A 20,623-nucleotide genomic window follows, 5' to 3' on the forward strand; every position below is an offset into this window, starting at 1 on the left:
CAGGACTGATGCCAAGGAGCTTACCCTCTATGTTTTCTTAAAGGGGTTTTATAGTTTCAGATTTACAGTGTTCAAGTCTTTAACCCATTTTGAGTTGATTTTTTGTGTGTCTGGTGTAAGATAGGTATCAATGCATAGATTTATTCTAAAGTGAACTTATACAGTTAAATGCTTAACTTTTATAAGGAAGCTTTGTGTCTGAGCTGAGAAATACTGGTGGACTTACAGTTAAGCTGAAATATTTAAAACCCTCTTAAGTGGACAAAACGTGCAGAGATACCAGTCTTTTCCGTGCATGGTAGAGTTGCAACTCTGTCCTGTTCAGACAGCTCTGTGGAGCTCAGCCCTCTTAGGCTTCTGGGGTGATGTGATAAAAGCAATAGTGGTTTAGTGAGAAGGATTCTACTAGGAATCAGGGTCCTCTTATCCTACCTTTGTCACTAACTAGCAGGTAACCTTCGGTAGACCTGAATTCTTATTTGTAAAACAAGAGGGTTGTGCAAATTGGTACAACCTTTGGGTGAGCTTTTGGTCAATAACATCTTTTGTTTTGGAGTTACACTTCTAAGATCTTTCCGCAGCAATTAATTATAAATACAGAAGAATATTGTGTACAAAGATGTTCCTTAGAGAATTATTTAACAGTTGAAAACATTTAGAGATGTTATAAATATCCAACATAGGTGACCGATTAAGCACTTAGTAGAATTTTAATGTGACTCAGGGTGTTCAGAGACTGTATAATAACATGGAAAATATTCATAAAGTAATGAGAAAGTTCTTGTAGTTTTCTATAATGGATGTGTGTTATATTGGGGGGAAGACCCCAAAGGGATTTGTCCTAACAGCTCCTTGCTCTCGCATTTTGTGGTTCTTTGAATTAGTGGCAGAGGAGGAATCTCAGATGGACTGGAGAGGACAGGTGGGTTTGTTGTCTCTTCAGAATTATAGTAGAACTCAAACTGTTGCTATGATTAAAAATTATAGTAATATAGTGCGTCACTTAATATTCTTAATTTTCCAAAGTAATTTGGTCCTCATTTAACTAACTTTATGCTTATAAACAAACCAGATGATACTTTTGCTGTGGAGCAGAGTTTAGAATGAAGGATGAGCCATGCAGGGAACTGGAGTGCAGATAGAGGCTTGTTTAGAGACACTCATATGCTTTGCTTGTTTCTTGTAGCTCCTGCTCTCTGGTTTGTCTTTTTTAACCAGGTCACAGGTGACTTCTTTTGGCCTGACAGTTGTATGATATGCAGGGCATTCAGCTCCACCAGAAAGCTTGCGAGTCTTGTCATCAATGGGGACTGTTTTAGAGTAGTCAGACAAGAGGAGGCAGAGAAGGATTGTGGAGGGTGTGGCTGTGGTCCCTCCTTTTAATAATGTGATTGTAATCTAGTGGTCTCGGAGAAGGCAATGGCACCCCACTCCAATACTCTTGCCTGGAAAATCCCATGGACGGAGGAGTCTGGTGGGCTGTAGTCCATGGGGTCGCTAAGAGTTGGACACAACTGAGCGACTTCACTTTCACTTTTCACTTTCATGCACTGGAGAAGGAAATGGCAACCCACTCCAGTGTTCTTGCCTGGAGAATCCCGGGGATAGGGGAGCCGGGTGGGCTGCCCTCTATGGGGTCGCACAGAGTCGGACACGACTGAAGTGACTTATCAGCAATCTAGTGGTCTCAGAGGAGAGAGGAGCCTGCAGAGCCCTGGTGGCTGGCTCTGATGCGAGGCAGAAGAACTAGTGAGCTGTTTATCCACAGTCTTCTCCATTTTGAGAGGAAAACGTTACTTTTTCTTTACACCCTTATGTGGTAAAGGACTGTGTTTCGCTTCGAGTTATTCCAGATTTGTCCCTGTTAACGAGAACACAAGTTAGACTCCCCCCCGAGAGCAGGGGTTGCCAGGAGCTGTTTGCTGTATCCTTTTCAGCAGTAAAACATTGGAGGGACAGTTATTTCCAATGACTACAGCTCTTTTTCATACCATGGACCTACGTTCTTCCCCACATTGCCCTCCTGGTCTTTAGGCTGTTGGAGAAGCATAGTTTGGACTTTATAGTTGTTACAATTTGGTATCTAGTTACTGTGGCGACTCTTGGAAAATTCATTCCCCGCCCCCCCCCCCCGCCCCGACATTTCTCTTCTACTATGTAAAAGAAAAGCCAGAGGAGAAAACACAGTATCATTGGATATAGGAAATAACCAGAAAATTCTCTTGCCCATTCATCTATCCAACTAATATTTATTTGAGTACCAACTTAGTGTCAGACGTTGTGCTCTCTGAGTTAGAATAGTCTTGAAAGTGAGGTTGAATAACTGTTTTGTAGAACTTGAGAAAAGCAGGGCCACTGTTGCTTTCCTTTATTTTTTTAAAGATTCTGAGTGGTAATCTAAGTTTGGAAAGATGGAATACAAGAAATTTTATTATCTTTTAATTTAAACTTTATGTATCAATTGACGTTATAAACGCTTAGTTTTTCTGTTGTCTCATTTGTCAGCAAATCTAATTTTTACTTCAGTCTGCTGTATCTTTGTTCTTTTGTGTTTTTCATTTGGCTTTTCAAATATTTAGCACTAGTGAAATAGACCGGGCATCATATAGGGGTCTTCCTCCCACCCCACCCGCTGCCCTGGTGTGGTGAAGAACATGGGGATAACAGTAGCCTTGTAAAGTTTGAGTAGCATAATTTTAAATTAAGGGTTTTCAATATGGAGTCAATGAAATCTCTGAAATTATAAACTTAGGTATGTGTACCTTTTTGAGGGGAGGTCTATAGCTTTCCTTACATATTCCAAGGATTCTATGACTCAAAAAAAAAGTTTAAAACTGTTGCCCTGAATGGTATTTTAGTTACCCACATTTCTATTGGTAGAAAATGTATGCAAGTAAATTTTGCTTTGTTTTATCTTGAAAGTGAAAATGTTAGTTGCTCTGTCAAGTGACTCTGCGAGCCCGTGGACTGTAGCCCACCAGGCTCCTCTGTCCATGGAATTTGCCAGACAAGAATACTAGAGTGGGTTGCCATTCCCTTCTCCAGGACATCTTTCTGACGTAGGGATTGAACCCAGGTCTCCTGCATTGCAGGCAGATTCTTTACCATCTGAGCCACTAGGGTTTTATCTTGGGCTTCCTTGAAATCTTATAAGAGGAATCTGAGGTGGACAGTATAGTTTTCTTTTCCTTTCCAGCTTCCTCTCCCCTCTTAAAAAAACATTTAATTCATTTGTACTGGTTCCACTGGAGTTTCCTAAAGTATTTTAGGTGAGATGATTGACTGTTTTGGTAACCCCCAAACAACTTTAAAATCTGAACCTAGAAATTCACTGTCAATGCTGAATTCTCAAACCAGAAGAGAACTTCATCTACAAATTTAAGTTTCTGAGCAGCTGAGAGATGGTGGCCTCAGTTACAAAAGATTCTTCTTAGGAATTCTTCAGGAGCAACTGAAGGAGTGAGGGAGAGGGTCTGGGCTGAGTTTCGTGGGCAGTGAGGATCTGGAGGCCAGCTGGCGTCTTGTTGCAGGAGAGAACAGAAGGGCGGAGAAGAGGGCGGCGTTTATACTCAGGAATTTTCCTCAGTTCCCGGCTTCTGAGGTGTGACTGGGCCAGGATAAGGATGTGTGTGAAACTTAATCTTTTTTTCAAAAAATAATTTTATTTATTTATTTTTGTCTGTGTTGGGTCTTTGCTGCTGCACGGGCTTTTCTTAGTTGCAGCAAGTGGCAGGGGGTGGAGGGGCTACTCTCTAATTGCTGTACGGGTTTCTCTCATTGAAGTGACTTTTCTTGTTGCAGAACATGGCTCTAAGGTGCTCAGTCTTCAGTAATTGCGGCTCCCAGGCTATAGAGCACAGGCTCAGTAGTTGTGGGGCACAGGCTCAGTTGCTCAGAGTCATGTGAAATCTTCCCAGATCAGGAATCAAACCCGTGTCTCCTGCATTGGCAGGTAGATTCTTTAACCACTTAGCCACCAGGGAAGCCCCTGAAATTGAATCTTTAAAGAGTGTTGCCTATGTTCGATATAAACTTGTCCAAGGAGAGTGGAAATTAAGCTTGAGATCTCTGAGGAAAGTGTTCAGACCTTCCCTCTCTTTTCTCAAGTCCTCTCTCCTTCTGTGCAGGTGGATGGAAGCATGCCTTGGGGAAGATCTGCCTCCCACCACAGAACTGGAAGAGGGGCTTAGGAATGGGGTCTACCTCGCCAAACTGGGAAACTTCTTCTCCCCTAAAGTGGTGTCCCTGAAGAAGATCTATGACCGAGAGCAGACCAGATACAAGGTGAGTCCTTCCCTGTGTGGTGCTTCAGTTTCCATAAAGCAGAGAGAGAGAAGTTTAGCATCCTTTATCCCGTGAAAGAGTTACTGAGAAATACGTGGAAATGTCTTTGTTCCAGAAAAATAAAATGTCTGGCAGAGTGGAGAAAGTTCAGTGCAAAGTCAAGATATAGTAGTAAAAGAACTTGAGCTGACCGTATTCCTGGTGCAATTCTAATGAGTAATTTGTATAGAGAAATTTTCATGGTCCTTAATGAATTTTTTATTTCTTAGAAGGCAGAGGAAATAACTAGGGAAATTACTACCTTAATTTTAATCAAACTCTGAGGTTTGTTGACAAATTAAAAGCATTAAAAGCATTAGCAACTTTGGAGGGGAGAAAATCACCCCGTGATATTAAAGTTTAAGATAAGTAGGAAAGTGATCTGATTTCAGGAAATTGAGATGGGTATTTGATTCTTGTGGCCTGGGACCCTCAAAAAGAGGACTACCATAAGTAATTTGGAATATTGACAAGGACCAAATTCCATTGCCTATAGAGTTTCTGTGGGGAGCTTTTCCTAAGAGCTCTTGTCTAGAAAAGGGTGAGTGTAGAAGATAGAGGAAGATTGCAAAACCAAGAGCAAATGTGTGAAGGGTCAACTGTCAGAACTGGGTCAGAGCTGAGAATTAAGAATGAAGACAGAGTCAAGAGAGATTTTTGCTTTATGTTGAAATTTGAGGGAAAACGAGGAAAGTATAGATCTTAAGCCAAAATTAACATCCCAAATAGAAACTTTCCCTCATCAAAAAGCAAAGACTTGGGACTTCTCTGCTGATCCAGGAGTTAAGACTCCATGCTTCCACTGCAGGGGGTGTGGGTTCAATCCCTGGTCGGGGAACTAAGATCCCACATGCCACACAGTGCAATCAAAAAATAAAGAAAGAATATGCTAACCTCATTTAAAAATTTTTTAAAAAGCAAAGATTTATATGTGGAGTGTTAACTAAATAGTTTTTCTGAAGATACCTCCAGAGTTGTTCTGTCGAGAACCTACAAAATGTGTGCAGAACAGATAGACACGAGAGGCCTGGAGACTGCGGCAGCAGTAAAAGCAGTTAGCCTGCTCCTCTACCTGCCTTGAGAGTAAGCCTTCCTAAAAAACAACAGGCGCAGAGGTTTAGAGGGGGACGTTTGTATGTGTAGTATGAGAAAACCTCATTTGGGAGTATCTTCTGCCTTCCAGACACCACATTGAGTGTTTTATGTACATTTTCTCAGTTAATCTTTCTGACAGACATAAAGTAGATGTTAAAGATGGGTAACAGTGTCAGTCACTAAGTCATGCCCAACTCTTTATGACTCTATGGACTGTAATCCGCCAGGCTCCTCTATCCATGGGATTACCCAGGCAAGAATACTGGAGTGGGTTGCCATTTCCTTCTCCATGAAAGATGGGGAAACTCAGACTCAACAGGGTGAAGTGACTTGCCCAATGTCACCAATAGATGGCCACGTAAGGAACAGAAGCCAGAATAATTGGATTCCGAAGACCATGTTCTGTTGAGCACACCGTATTCAGAAGATTCTCCAGATGGTTCTTCACTGAGAAGAGCTGAGGTGTGGGTTTGGCTTCTAGGGATTAAATGTGAACGTATGCTAGAGATAGACCTCAAGTTTAAGGGGACCATGCGAAGTCCTCACAGAGAAGCTTTTACAAGGAGAGTTTTTATTCAGTATTTGCTTCAGTATTGCCAAACAGGGCCTAATGGTCTTTTATTTGTTCTAGGCAACGGGCCTTCACTTCAGACATACTGATAACGTGATTCAGTGGTTGAATGCCATGGGCGAGATTGGATTGCCTAAGGTAATTTATGTGGTAGTCATAGTTCTGGCTTAGCTCTGGCTGTTTTGGCGTAACAGTTCTCATTCAACATATAAAATTATCCTCAATTGGTGTTTTTTATATATATATATATATATATATTTGTGTGTGTGTAATTTTTTTTTTTTCTTTTTTAAATGCTAAAGGATCTCTCCAGTTTGTTTTAGGAATTAGCTTTGTTCTTTTTATTTTATATTTCTCATCCTGCTTCACCTTACCCTAGAGAAATTCCCTGTGATGTCCTTTACTTTTACTATACCAAATTATAAATGTTAAAATTCACATACCATGAGGGAATTCCTTGGTGGTCCAGTGGTTAGGACTCAGGACATTCAGGTTCAATCCCTTTTTGGGGAACTAAGATCCTACAAACCTTGAGGTGTAGCCAGGAAAAAAAAAATCACGTGCCATGAAATTCACCATTTTAAAGAACACAATTCAGTGGATTTTATTTGTTCACAGAATTGCTACATTCAGGTCTGACTTTAGGAAACATAAGGAAATATTTTAGAAACATCATTTTCCAGCTTTTGAATAACTAAATCTGTGGGGAGTATGAAGGGTTTATTTTATATTTCACACTGTGTAGGCCATGTAATGATGTTTACTTCTTATACCTGGTCTTGGTGACGCTGTAGTTTGTTTTTATGACAGCTTTACTGAGGTATACTTGATGGCAGAAGAGTGACACGGATTTAACTTTTACATCTTGAGTTTGGAATGATGGCTGTAGCTTTTTTTTTTTGGCTGCACTGAGTCTTTGTTGCTGCTCTTGAGCTTTCTCTAGTTGCAGAGAGCAGGGGCTACTCTCTAGTTGCAGTGTGAGGTTTCTTACTGTGGTGGCTTCTTTTGTTGCAGAGCGCAGGCTCTAGGCATGAGGGCTGCAATAGTGCGGCATGTGGGCTCAGTTAGGTGGAGCTCCTGGGCTCTAGGCCACAGGGCTCAGTAGTTGTGGCACACGGGCTTAGTTGCTCCATGACAGGTGGAATCTTCCTGGACCAGAGATCAAACCAGAGTCCGATACATTGGCAAGCAGATCATCTGCTGCGCCACCAGGGAAGTCCATGGCTGTGCTTTTGATATGGGAGTAGGCATCTTTGAGCATTTTTGCTCCTGAGTTTGTTTAGTGCTGCTCTTAGTGAAATTGCTATCACAAATGTTGGGCTGCACCTCACAGGCTGGCAAGCCTTGTAGTTGCCCAGCTCTGAGACTAAAGGAAGAGCCCAGAGGCAGTAACAGAGACATCCCTGGTTTATTGGATAGGGGATCTTTCATGTCTGGAGCAAGCTCTGGAGTAACACCCTGCCGTGGGTCGCAGACAGCAGGCAGAACATGGCAGCAGTCTTTGCTGTTGGTGGTGCAGATAGGGGGTTGTTTACCACTTACTTTGGCCCAGGGAAAGCAGCAGGGGAGCACGTCCCTCTTGGCCCCTCGAGCAGAAGTCTTCCCAGAAGTCTTCCCTTTGATAAACTAGCATCGTGGAGCCATTCTGATCTAAAGATTAGAACAGCCACTAGCATTTGCTGATCAGGCTGTACAGTTAAGAGGGAATGTCAGTCATATGAATAGGGTATAGGTGAAGCAGGGACTGGTTGAGCAGGCAATGTACAGAAAGCAAGAGCATCACTGACCTGGGTGGTGATCATACAACCAGCTACACAGTCCTGCCTTGAATAGCCAGAGCGGCCATGATGTAGTATCACCGTTAGAGGCAAGGACAGCTTTTATTTCCCCCACCCCCACCGTCCTGTGACTTAAGAATTCTTCTAGGAATTTATCCCCACCACACCCCACAAGCTCAACATAAAAAAAAGAAAAAAAATTAGACAAGCACAAAAAAATATTGTGTAAGGCTTTCAGCATTGCTTATGATGTAAAAAATTGATAGCAAACCACATGTTCCTTCACTCTGGGTATTGACCATGTTACAGCCCGTCAAATACTACTGCTGCCGTTGAAAAAGGATAATGTCATTCTGTATACCTAACTGTGGTGTGTTAAGTGAAAAATAAAATCAGGCTAAGATTATAAAAGTTTGTGTTCTGGCTTAGATGAGGTCACGATTTTTGTCTAAAAATAGAGTGTTCTTGGGAAAAATCCGCAGACAGAAATAGTTTTCATTTCTGTGTGATGGAGTTAAGGGGTGGTTTTCATTCTATTTATACTTTCCTGTGGAGTCTCAATTTTTGTAACCAAAGAAAGATTCAGAAGAAATGTAGAGTATCAGAAGGTGGCTGAAGCCACTGGGAAATGAGCGTTTGGCATTTTGCGGAGTGCTCAGCTCACTGTCGCACACACGCCTGTTGGATTGAGTGTAACGCAGAGCTGCGTCTCGGCTGAAGACTGCTAGCTTGTGTCCTCTTTTGTTCAGAGCAGATGCTGAAGCTCTCTTCCCTGCACTGGTACCTTTGAGAATTAAGCCCCACACATGTCAGGAAATGCAGTACGTCACGTTCTTTCAGCCACTAGGCCTTTCTGCCCACTTGTAACTTCCTGTTCCTGTTTTTTATGTACTATGCCCAATGGGCAATGACAGTTTAACCTTTTTGAATGATACTAAGAGCTTTGTTAATAATTGCTCTTGCTAACAGTATTTTTACTGCAAAAATGCCTTTTTAATGATTTAATTTTATTACCTTTTTTGTTTACTAGCAGTAGTGCATTGTACTAAACTACAGTCTCGACAAACAGAATTCCCCAAAGGCTGTCAGAACAATTGGAGAAGGGAATGGCAACCCACTCCAGTATTCTTGCCTGGAGAATTCCCATGGCAGAGGAGGCTGGCGGGCTACAGTCCATGGGGTCTCAAAGAGTCGGGACACAGCTAAGTGACTGAGCACATGGCTATTAGCCTTGCTCTGTAGGATTTAAGTCCAGAAGATTTCAGAGTAATGTAGACTAAAGATGCTTAGCCTAAAAAATGTGTTTTTGCCCATAATATAATGTGTGATCAATAATTGACAATACCTATATAGTATTTTTAAAAATTTATTTATTTTTAGTTGGATGATGATTGATTTACAATATTGTGTTGGTTTCTGCCATATATCAACACATACATAGTTTTATTGGGATGTCTTTCCTAATCTCTTTATGTGGTACATACAAACTAATTACAGAGACTTAATATGATAATTTTTCAGTTTTTATCCACTTGACTCTTTATTATAATTGGTGCTGTTTGCCAGCTCCTCCATGAAACGTTATTGTTTTTGCTTTTTAAAATTGTTTTTAATCTGCCTGATAGTCCTCTGTTTTCTGCAGCGTTTCTACCTTCTGTGTCCTAGTGGGCATTCCTTAAGATGCAGTTCTGTTTTTAGCTACATTCTCTTATTCTCATGGTTTCAGTTGTTTTGAAGACTCTTTGCTTTACGATAAACACAGTGTCTTCAATTGGCTACTCGACATTTCTCTGTGGATAGCTTTCTGTCTCTTGGACTTTCTCGTATCTAAAACTAAACCTACCTTTTCTCCCAAGTGAACTTCTCCTCTGTGTAAGTGGTACCATGCCATCATTTTCCCAGCCATCCAGGCTCAAAGCCTTGGTTCCCTTGGACTCCTAAGCGGTCTTTCCCCAAGCCTTCCTCAGTTGCTTGCAGTGTCTGTTTTATCTGTTGAAACAGCCTCCCAGCCTGGTTTCTCCAGCTTCAGTCTCTTCACTATTCACTGTATTCTGTGTCTTGTCTACAGTCAGATCTTCCTGAGGCTCCATTTTTAGCTTTGGCTTCAAAGCTAGGACCTCTCTGAGGCCTGCATATCAAGTTCAAACTGGTCTGACTGTCAAAGTCCTCATAATCTGTCTCTGTCCTATCTAACCAACCTTGTTTTTCTATTACTTTCTAAAATGGATTCTGTAATATTTTGGGGGAAGAATGACTGACTTTGACCATGATTTTCACTGTTCAGGGGAAGACATTTTAGTCTTAGGAAATGAGCATATAAAGTTTTAAAAATTATCAAAAGAGGTGATTCTGGTACATCCCGTCTCTCTTTTGGAGCACAGTTCTTTCTTATTGGGAGCCATAGGTATTGTGGGAGTGGTGGTGGTGCTCATTCGTGTCCAACTCTGTGACCCCATGGACTGCAGCAAGCCAGGCTTCCCTGTCTTTCACTGTCTCCTGGAGTTGGCTCAAATTCATGTCCATTGAGTCAGAGATGCTATCTAACCATCTCGTCCTCTGCTGCCGCCCCCTTCTCCTTTGCCTTCAATCTTTCTCAGCATGAGGGTCTTTTCCAGTGAGTCAGCTCTTAGCGTCAGGTAGCCAAAGTATTAGAGGTTCAGCTTCCAGTGAATTCCTTCCAATGAATATTCAGGGTTGATTCCTACATTAGTAGGGTTGATTCCTTACATTGCTTATGATGAATTGTCTGTTCACCCTAATGAAGTTATTTGTGGAACACTGACGATCTTTTCTAATTGTCCAAAGTTTTACTTGTATTACTGATGGCTGGTGAATGATTAATGAAACCAAATGGATGCATACCTGAATCTACTTCTTTTATTTATCCTTAGATTTTTTATCCAGAAACTACAGACATCTATGATCGAAAGAACATGCCAAGATGTATCTACTGTATTCATGCACTGAGGTAATCGGGTTTTCTTGGTAGAATAAGCAGTATACAGATATAGAACACAGATTGGTAGTTGCCAGAGGTGGGGATTTGGGAGTGAGTGAAATGAGTGAAGGTGGTCAAAAGGTACAAACTCCCTGTTATAAAACAAACAGGTCCTGGGAATGTAAGGTACACCATGGTGACTATAGTTAATAATACTGTATTATGTATTTGAAAGTGGCTGAAAGAGTAGATCTTAAAAGTTCTCATTACAAGAAAAGAAACTGTAATTATGTGTAGTGATGGAAGTTAACTAGACTTACTATGGTGATCATATTATGCTATACACCTGAAATTAATGTAACATTATTATGTCAGCCATATCTCTCTGAACTATGCATTTCATTTGAGATATAGCCCCTTTCTTTTAAATTAAAATCTCTTAAAGTTATAAAAAACTATATATATTTGAAAACTTATTGTTTACCATTTTGTTTCAACCTGGTAAACTGAATTACAAAATACACTGTGTCTTTTTCTAAACTCTTTATTCAATAGTGGAGTATAGCCAATTAACAGTGTTGTCATAGTTTTAGGTGAACATGAAGGGTCTCACCCATGCATATACATGTATTCATTCTCCCTCAAACCTTTGTCCCATCCAAGCCACCACATAACATTGAGCAGAGTTCCATGTGCTATATATACAGTAGGTCCTTGTTGGTTACCCATTTTAAATATAGCAGTGTGTACATGTCCATCCCAAGCTCCTGAACTATACCGTCCCCCCGTCTTTCCACCTCAGCAACCATAAGTTCGTTCTCTAAGTTTGTGAGTCTTTCTGAACATAATACTCTATGTCTTGATACTGATTGGTAACATAGTACCAGCAATTATCAAATGGTTGATTGATAATTTGTTTAGTTATCTAGGACCTTGACAAGTCATTTGTTCCTTAAATAATTTTTATGACAATGCAAATATAATAAATAGGAATTGAAACAAGGTATAACTTTTTTTTCTCAGTTTCATAGTAAATTTGGAAGATGACTTGATTTCAGGTCCTCAGCCCTTAGAAGGAACACAGTACTAAATTGGAGGGAGGAGGTGATCTGTCTGAGGGGAGGGATGGGAGGGGAGTAGGTGCTGGTAGTCTAGTATTTCAGAGTGGCTCAGATTTACTGGATGGCCATAGGACTAAACCAGAAGGTGATACAAGTGGGTGAGTATAAGAAGGAACATTGAGTATGAGATTTTCTTTTCTTTTCGCTTGGGCTCTTCTTTTTATATAGCATCCTGTATATGCACCTAATAAATGTTAATTGTATATATGAATGTAATGTTGTTGTTGTACAAGAAGCCTGCTGTCTCCAGTTTCTTGATCAAATGTGTGCCACACCCTGGATATCACTGAGATCAGCGTGAAACCCATAAAAGAGAGAATGTAACTGAGGGCTGGTAGACCTCTTGTGTGGACTGATGGATGCATTAACTCCTTCAGAGGTTCCCTCCCTAGGCTCTCTACCTTCTGGTCCATCTGTTGTGCTGGATTCAGAGCTGTCTTTCCAAAACAGCCTTCATCTTACCAGACACTTCATAAAATGCTTTGATGATTCCTTTGTAGTGTCACCTCTAGTCGTTCCCTCCCGTGTATCTGAGCTCTAGTATCTCATGCCTTTGGTTCTGCTGTTTCCTCTGCCTGAAATGCCCTTTTCTCCCTGGTTTAACCTATGCTCTTCCCCGGGTGCCACCTCAGAATCCTGCTGTAAGTATCTTCTCTTACTTTTTCCTTCTGAAGCAGAATAACTACTTACCATCTTTGTGCTCCTTTAGCATTTTGTAACATACCTCTCATTCCACTTATCTTACTTGTTACATTGTCCTCTGGTTATTCTTTGTGCTTGGCTATCTTGTGGACTCCTTAGGGTCAAGAAGTATTTCCTTTGTTTTTTATCTTTGTGTTGTTAGTACTTAGATGCCTAGTATATAACCACAATAAATGTGTGTGTCCAAATTAAACATTATAACAAATCTCCCTCCCTTTCTCCAGCCCAAGGGGGTAATTTGTGCCCTGTCAGTGAAAAAGGAAATGGTACTTTGTCTTTATCAAAGGGCTCTTCATGTTTGTCTCTGCTTATCCAGTCAAGTTTCAGTTCAGTTCTCACTTTCTTGGTGAAGTTTCTCCAATAATGACAGCTTTTATCTTTTTCTAAGCCTCTGGATTTTGTTTGTTTGTTTTTTGTGTGTGTTTAGTTATATATTCCTTCTTTCATATCTTTTCTTCCTATTATATTTATTAGCATCTTAGTGACAGAAGTCATGCCTTACTTTTTTTTTCTCTCAAAGGTACATAGCATAATGTTGGACAAACAATGGTAAAATGAGGATTTAAAAACATTGTTTAGGAATAGGTGATAAATCAGAGAATTTTCAGAATGTAGCCATTTCAGATGTATATGTCTGAGCTAAAATCAGATTAATTCTAAGTGTTGTGGTTGGCTCAGTGTTCTGTGAGGTCTGTCGATGTTGATAATCTTGTGAAGGTAGTACCCACCATGGATATCTGAAGTTGGCAGGCAGAGAAGCTAAGCTGGCAGAGTTCTTCTCTGCTAGGTCTGTAGCTACGACTCTCTGCCTTGTAACATGGGTCCCAGGCCCTCATATCCCCTGAAGAGAGACTGAAGAACTAACTGTGCCTTTCTCATGATGGAATCAGAATGAGAAAGGGAGGAAGCCTGCTATTGTTCTCCATTTCTCTTCAATAGGCAGTTCGTGCTTAGAAAGTATATACACAGCAGTGTGTCCTGGTTGGTGATTTACGATTTCTTTCCTCCCTTACAGTGTTTTTCCTGAGGGGTGGCTTGGCCACTCTTGATAATACGTAGAAGTATTTCTAAGTGCTTGAGGCTCTTGTTTACAGCCCCAACAAGAGTGAGTTCCTAACGTCTTCAGTGATGATCAAAGGCGTCACAATGCTATCACCAGTTGCTGTAAAAAGCAGAGAAGGGAAGCCGAACAGATGGGCATCATCTCGCTTTTATCTCATTTTAATTATTAGGAATATTTTAAGGACATGCTGGAACTATAAATGGAATCATAATGGCCACTTGGGTCCTCTTATTCAGCCTCAAAAGCACTTAACCTCACAGCTAAAACTAAAAAATCCTAACAATAAACATCACTTTCAGTTTTTATTCCTGGCCTCCTGTGCTTGCTTTCACAAATAAGCTATCAGCTACCTATCACAATCAGCTTGTAATTGAGTTCAGGTTTCTTTTCTTTTTTTTTTTTCCTATTTAAGTTATACTCTATAGCAATGAGGAGAAGAAGCTTGTGTCAGCCTATCTGGATTCTGATTATCATCAATGACTGTGAAAGTGAAAGAAAAGTCTCTCTTTGGGGAGAGAAACTTTATTTCCATCTCGAGCATTTTATTGTAAAGAAAAGCCCGTAATTGTATATGTATCATTTGTATTTGTACTTACCTGAGAAAATGATTGGTTATTGTGGATGTATGTATTCTAATATGTTTTCAGAATACTTGATTTTTTTAAGATTATGCATTTGGGTTTGTCTTATACAGTTTGGATGCTGATCAGTTTTGTGAATGCAGTGTACGTGATACATGTTTGTATTTAGATAACATTGAGATGTAGAGATGATCTGCAAATGCTGTAGGCTACTCTGTTGAGTTTGTGGTTTGTTTCTGAGGTATTTTTTATTTCTTCTCATTACTGGACTGTCAATGTCTTGCTCATGTTAATCCCTGTGGAGTGGTTTTCTGATCTAATTTATTCTGAGCTGGTACAGCCTTAGTCTCTGGTTAATCTGATTCATATTTATAGACATCCATCCATCTGTGAAATATTGATTATTATTTATTAATATATGTCAGGCTCTGGGTAGGCCACTGGTAAACAAGACTTTTATTGACCCTGACTTCATGGAGCTTAGAGTCTAGGAGATTTTTATTTAAAGAGTAAAGATTTATGATATATACTTTATGTAAAACTCTTAAATTACCTGAATTAAACTCTTCCACCAGTAATACGAATTCAGCTTAAGTAAGATTTGCTATCTGAGTCATTTTCATGAGACTTTTCTAAAATGTCTTTTTACTTAAAACTTAATGATCATAGGAAGTTAAACAGAAGTGAAGAGATTTCACTTATATTTGTTATATTAACATTTATATTAATGTCTGATTGCTTATTGGATTTTTCCTGGAGCTAGGACTTAAACTTCCGTCTCCTGATTCCCAGCCCAGTGCTTTTTGCATTATATTATGTGACTTTTAAGGACCTCCTTGTTATATAAAACTAAAAAAGGCTCTGAGATAAAGTATCATAGCTGCTGAGTGTAATATGGCAGAGTCCTGGGAGTCTACGTGTTCAGAATGCTTCTGTTCTTTATGCTGGTTTTCCCCTTTGACTTTAGAGCAGCAGAACATCCAGCTGGGAGTCCTGACCCTTTTTCGTATTATGTCTTCTAGTTTGTACCTGTTCAAACTAGGCCTGGCTCCTCAGATTCAAGACCTGTATGGAAAGGTTGACTTCACAGGTAAGAAGTTCCAGACCTGGCAGGAAGTGCTTGATTTATGTGGAAATAGCCTGGAGAGTCAACTGTACCAATCTTAAAGATGTGGGGCTTTAGAAACACTGTGCCAGCAGAGGTTAAAAAAAAGCACGAGGAACCTGCTTCTCCTGGTGTGGTGGAAGGAACACAGGACTTGGGGTTTCAGGCTCTGTTCTCTCGGTTATGACATGGTGTGCTTGAGAAGTCTCTGTTTTCTTATATCTAAATTAGAGAGAATATTAACATCTAATATTAAATGTTCACGTACAGTGAGAAAAACTTTATGACAGTCTTTCCCTTCCCCTTCCAGTGAGCACCATTTGTAGGCAAACGAAGTGGTGGTGGTGGGGGTGGGGCGGGAGGTGAGATGATACAACGATGACAATTTACTAATTTTAAAACTTTAGTTTATTTGGGTGGGTGTTTCTGTGTATATTTGCTATAGTCAAATCCTTGAAGAGATGGGGGCTTGGGGAGAAAAAGAACAGGGGGAATATTGGTGAAGGGTAAAATAGACTCAAATCTTTTTGAACAGGTGATTATTTTATAGGCCTTGGAGGTTTAAAAATTGGTAATACAGCTTTTATCTATGATATTTTTTTCTTCCAGAGAAGTTGTTCCCCAGACTTGGGGCAAGGGCCAAACCTTAACATGTTGTTTTCTTTATCATTTGGCTTCTGGCCTTAGACACAAAATTGTTTAGTAGTAGCTAGTGAGGGATGGGGGAGCCTGGTGGGCTGCTGTCTGTGGGGTCGCACAGAGTCGGACACAACTGAAGCGACTTAGCAGCAGCAGCAGCAGCAGCAGTGACTTGGATTATAAAGACTAAGATAAGTGGCTTGTGATTCACTTCTTGTTCATGGTCCCTTTAAAGCTGCTCCATTCATAAGTTCATTAGAGGAAATGCCATTAGTAGCAGTTTGGGAAAACTATTCTCTATAGAGCCATTCTCATGTTATGGTTATTTCTGATGCTCTTGATAGTACTAGTAATAGTTCCTGTGTCTATTGAATGTATATTATATACCAGATATCAGGTTAGTGCTTTCCATATATTAATATTATCTTATTTAAGTCCTTATAACAACCCTAAGAGTTAGATATCATTTTATCCAGTACATTTTGTGGTTAAGGAATCTGTTTCCTTCTAAGTTCTGAAAAGGTGCTTACCTTTGGGTCTTAATTCTTTCCTGTAGAAGAAGAAATCAACAACATGAAGATTGAACTGGAGAAGTACGGGATTCAGATGCCTGCCTTTAGCAAGATTGGGGGTATTCTGGCTAATGAGCTGTCAGTGGATGAAGCTGCATGTAAGAAGAGCGTGATCTCATGGGTTCAAGTGGAGTTGTTGCTACTGCTTTCAATGATTAATACTGTAATGGTGGTCTTGGACATGAGGAATTTTGCCAGCAAGTGTCTAGTGGCTCAGACAGTAAAGAGAGAGTCTCCTTGCAATGCAGGAGATCCCAGTTCGATCCCTGGGTTGGGAAGATCCCCTGGAGAAGGGAATGGCAACCCTCTCCAGTATTCTTGCCTGGAGAATCCCCAGGGACAGAAGAGCCTGGTGGGCTACTGTCCGTGGAGTTGCAAAGAGTCAGACATGACTGAGTGACTAACACTTAGTTCTTTCTTTAGGTCAGTAGATATAGTGTCAAACACTGCTATACAGTTGTCTGTGCTGTTATTTGGAAATAAGTGATAAAAAATCAAATAATTTTGATTAAAATAAAAGCACTAGAAAGCAAACTCTACATTTCAATGCCTTTTTTAGTTTCTTAGCTTCTGATGGTGTTTATATGATAATTAAGGGTGAACATTTCCATAACAAATGCTCGATGCTCCCTGCAAAGTCCCTTACTGAATGTTTTCCCCATAAGATTCCAGATATGGATTATAGACAGAGCTGTGACTTTGTTTTCCCTATGATTCCAGATATGGATTATAGGCAGAGCTGTGACTGTGTGTGTTAGGGAAAAGACAGGGCTCACAAGATCTGGGGATTCCTCTAACCCCTTTGTCTATGAAAAGCAGCCTCTGTCTGTGCTGCGGGATTGCCGTGTTTGAATGTGTAATGTACATCCTTTACTTTATATAACCTCAGTGTTCTGTGTTTTGAATTCTTTCTTTCAGTACATGCGGCTGTTATTGCCATTAATGAAGCTATTGACCACAGAATTCCAGCTGACACCTTCACAGCTTTGAAAAATCCCAATGCCATGCTTGTGAATCTTGAAGAATGCTTGGCTTCTACCTACCAGGACATACTTTACCAGGCCAAACAGGACAAAATGGCAAATGCTAAAAACAGGGTAAAAATGGAACATTTGCTCTTTTTAATTGATCTATCGGGGCTTCTGTGGAGGCTCAGCTGGTAAAGAAATATGCCTGCAATGCAGGAAACCCCAGTTTGATTCCTGCATCGGGAAGATCTGCTGGAGAAGGGATAGGCTACCCACTCCAGTATTCTCAGGCTTCCCTGGTGGCCCAGCTGGTAAAGAATCCGCCTGCAATGTGGGAGACCTGGGTTCGATCGCTGGGTTGGGAAGATCCCCTGGAGAAGGGAAGGGCTACCCACTCCAGTATTCTGGCCTGGAGAATTCCATGGACTGTATAGTCCATGGGGGTCACAAAGAGTCAGACACAACTGAGTGACTTTCACTTTTCACAATTGATTTACAGTTTTTCATTATTTAATATGACTCCATTTTAAAGGTCAGTTTTATTGAGATATTAATTGACATATAATAAAACCCAACCATGTAAAGTATACAGTTTGATGAGTTTTGACCAGTGTATACAGATATGTGATCACTATCCACAAGTTCCCATATCTCCCTTTCAGAGTCAACCTCTACTGCCTCCCTCTGTCCACCCCTGACCCCAGCAACTCCAGGTCTATTTTCTATCACTTTAGCTTACCTTTTTTGGAATTTTATATAAATGAAATGGAGTTACCAATATGTAGTCTTTCAGTGTTAGATTCTATTTTGACATCTACTTTCTTCTTGAATTGTGTGCAAACCTGTGAGAGGCTCTGAGATCTAGTCTGAGACAAGGATTCAGGCTCCCAGACGAGCAGGGCAGGGTTCACCAGTGTCTCCTTCTGCCGGATTTTGGAAGAACCCCTTGAGCTTGTTACTTACGAGTGGATCTCCTTTTTATGTTTTTGGTCACAATCAGGTAGCATTCTGCTTTGTTCTTTATTAAGGATTTTAAGCTACACTCTTCCTTGCTCTTGACTCTGTCATGGTGGGGGAGGAACACACGTGTATTTCTGTGGTCTTCCTAGAGACCTCAGCTAATTTAGCTACACCTTTCATTCATCTTCAGACAGAAAGCTCTGAGAGAGAAAGGGACGTTTATGAGGAACTGCTCACTCAAGCTGAAATTCAAGGCAACATAAATAAAGTCAACTGTAAGTATGTGCCCCCGTCAGGCTCCTAAAGGAATGTCACTGAATAATGTGCCTGTGGATCTGTTCAAGGTTTAAGTTTATATCAGACATTTGTGGGTTTGCCTGGGAACTGTTGCATATTTACTGTCTTTAGTGTTCATTAGTCTTCTCTTTGGGCTCCCATTGTCCTCAGGCAGCACACCCCCCGCCCCCCTGCTCTTCTGCTGCAACTCACAGACTGGAGTTTTTGGCTGCAGTTTCACTTTTTTTTTTTTGCAGTTTCACTCTTTTCATCCTGTGTTAGACACTTAAATCTGAAGAGGGATTTTATTTTTCTATTTTTAAAGTAATACTAGTTTTGTTTTTCTTTTAAAGAGTAATATAAGTTATCCATAAATGAGCCACAAATAAAAAATTAGACTCCTAAGAATAACCATGCTTGGTATTTTTAACATACCCTTCAAAACATATATTTAAACAGAAATGAGGTTGTCCTGTTCATCTTGATTTTTGTGTATGTGTTACACAAAAATTAATTTGAAAAATTAATTTCTTGAATTAATTTAGTCTCTTCTGCAAAAGAACCTGCATCAGTTTCTTATTACTTGCAGACAAAATGCTGTTCCCTGGCCTCACGGAGCTCTTTCTGCACCGTTTCATGCATACAACTCTCTGTAGACACTCCTGTGCCTAATTATCTCCCACGTTCATTGTGTTCATCTTATGACTCATGAAGAGTGGCTCTGGAGTTGTTCAGACCTGGGATTTGATCTCTTGCCCTTGTATTAATCACTGTGGGAACTGGGCACCTGTGGCATAGAATCATTATACGCGTGATGAGCTAATATATGTTAATTGGCTTGTGTTTAGTAAGCACTCAATAATATTATCATTACTGTTGTTAATCATGTAACTGCCCCACTGTAATGCCCTCACGCCTCATCTCTTACCTCATCCAAATTATACCCATCGTTCAAGATTCAGCTCAGTTCTCACCTCAGCGTGTATCCTAGCTCACAATATGCTTGCCTTTCACATCTCCTACAGCATCTGTATGCTTAACCACACGATTTTGTATTTAATTCTCTATTGTCTTAAAGTGCTTGTTTTTTGTTTTTTACATCTATATAGACTTAAACTTGAGTTTACTTATGAATTCTGCTTCTTTTTAAATACTCATAATTCCTAGCATAGGGTTAGAGTCACCGAAAGAACTAAAAAAACCTTGTTTAATTCAACCAGACTTGACCTTATCTTATTTTGATCAAGATAATAATAATAGTAGTGATAGTCATCAGGGTCCTCTCTATTCTTTGGAGATCCCAATTTCTCACTTGTACTAATGCTCTGAATAACTGGTGAGAATTTATAGATTTTACCAACTCCTTATGGTAGACTGACCAGGAGTCTGTGTGTTCTGTTCCGTTCTGGTTCATTTAGGATAATAGCTTTCTGAATAGAGCTGTAGTTCCCTTTACTTATGGGTGATTGGTTGTGCTCTATCTGTATGAATACTGCTTTAGCCAGCAAGTATAAACCAGAATGTTCTTGCACTTCGTTCTCTCTGTAGAAGAAAGTCCAGCACATTTCCTGCTGCATACACTGCATAAAATACTCTTTTATTTACTAAGGGACTTTTCTCTACTATGTTGTTTGGGGCCTTTATTGCTACACCTGGCTGATTGTTAGAGTTTGTTATAAACTCATAAGGAAAGAAACGTATGCGTGTATTTTGAAAGTGTTCTGTGCATATTGTTCTTACGTGGTCAAAGGAGCAAAATAGTAAAAATTCCCTCAGATATGTTTCAGTGAGGAAGGTAGGCAAATGCATAATTTCAGGGCAACTTGGCTAGAACAATTCAATGAGTAATTTCAAGGCAACCAGAGACGTGTGAAATATAGTCATAGAGTAAAGACAAGAATGATGACTTTTCCTCAAGGTTTGTACATGAC

At 40.2% G+C, this 20,623-nt stretch overlaps 1 protein-coding gene across 4 annotated transcripts in view; it reads left to right on the forward strand.

Moving 5' to 3' along the window:
• Nucleotides 1-20,623, forward strand: part of IQGAP1 (IQ motif containing GTPase activating protein 1) — a 135,380-nt gene that overhangs the window by 65,107 nt on the left and 49,650 nt on the right. For 2 of the 4 annotated variants that reach the window (XM_086364465.1, XM_086364459.1), the window contains 7 exons: nt 4,128-4,284; nt 6,050-6,127; nt 10,659-10,735; nt 15,195-15,262; nt 16,473-16,586; nt 17,407-17,585; nt 18,607-18,691. In XM_086364465.1, coding sequence (XP_086220591.1) covers nt 4,128-4,284; nt 6,050-6,127; nt 10,659-10,735; nt 15,195-15,262; nt 16,473-16,586; nt 17,407-17,585; nt 18,607-18,691 — 758 coding nt within the window. Of the gene's footprint in view, nt 1-4,127; nt 4,285-6,049; nt 6,128-10,658; nt 10,736-14,052; nt 14,215-15,194; nt 15,263-16,472; nt 16,587-17,406; nt 17,586-18,606; nt 18,692-20,623 lie in introns of those variants that run through there. The other 2 variants (XM_086364460.1, XM_086364461.1) reach the window with 2 other exon arrangements.

This window comes from Bos grunniens, chromosome 21 (assembly GCF_055505025.1).
Source record: "Bos grunniens cultivar Pamir isolate PY7600 chromosome 21, Bosgru_T2T1.0, whole genome shotgun sequence".
Classification (NCBI taxonomy): Eukaryota; Metazoa; Chordata; class Mammalia; order Artiodactyla; family Bovidae; genus Bos; species Bos grunniens.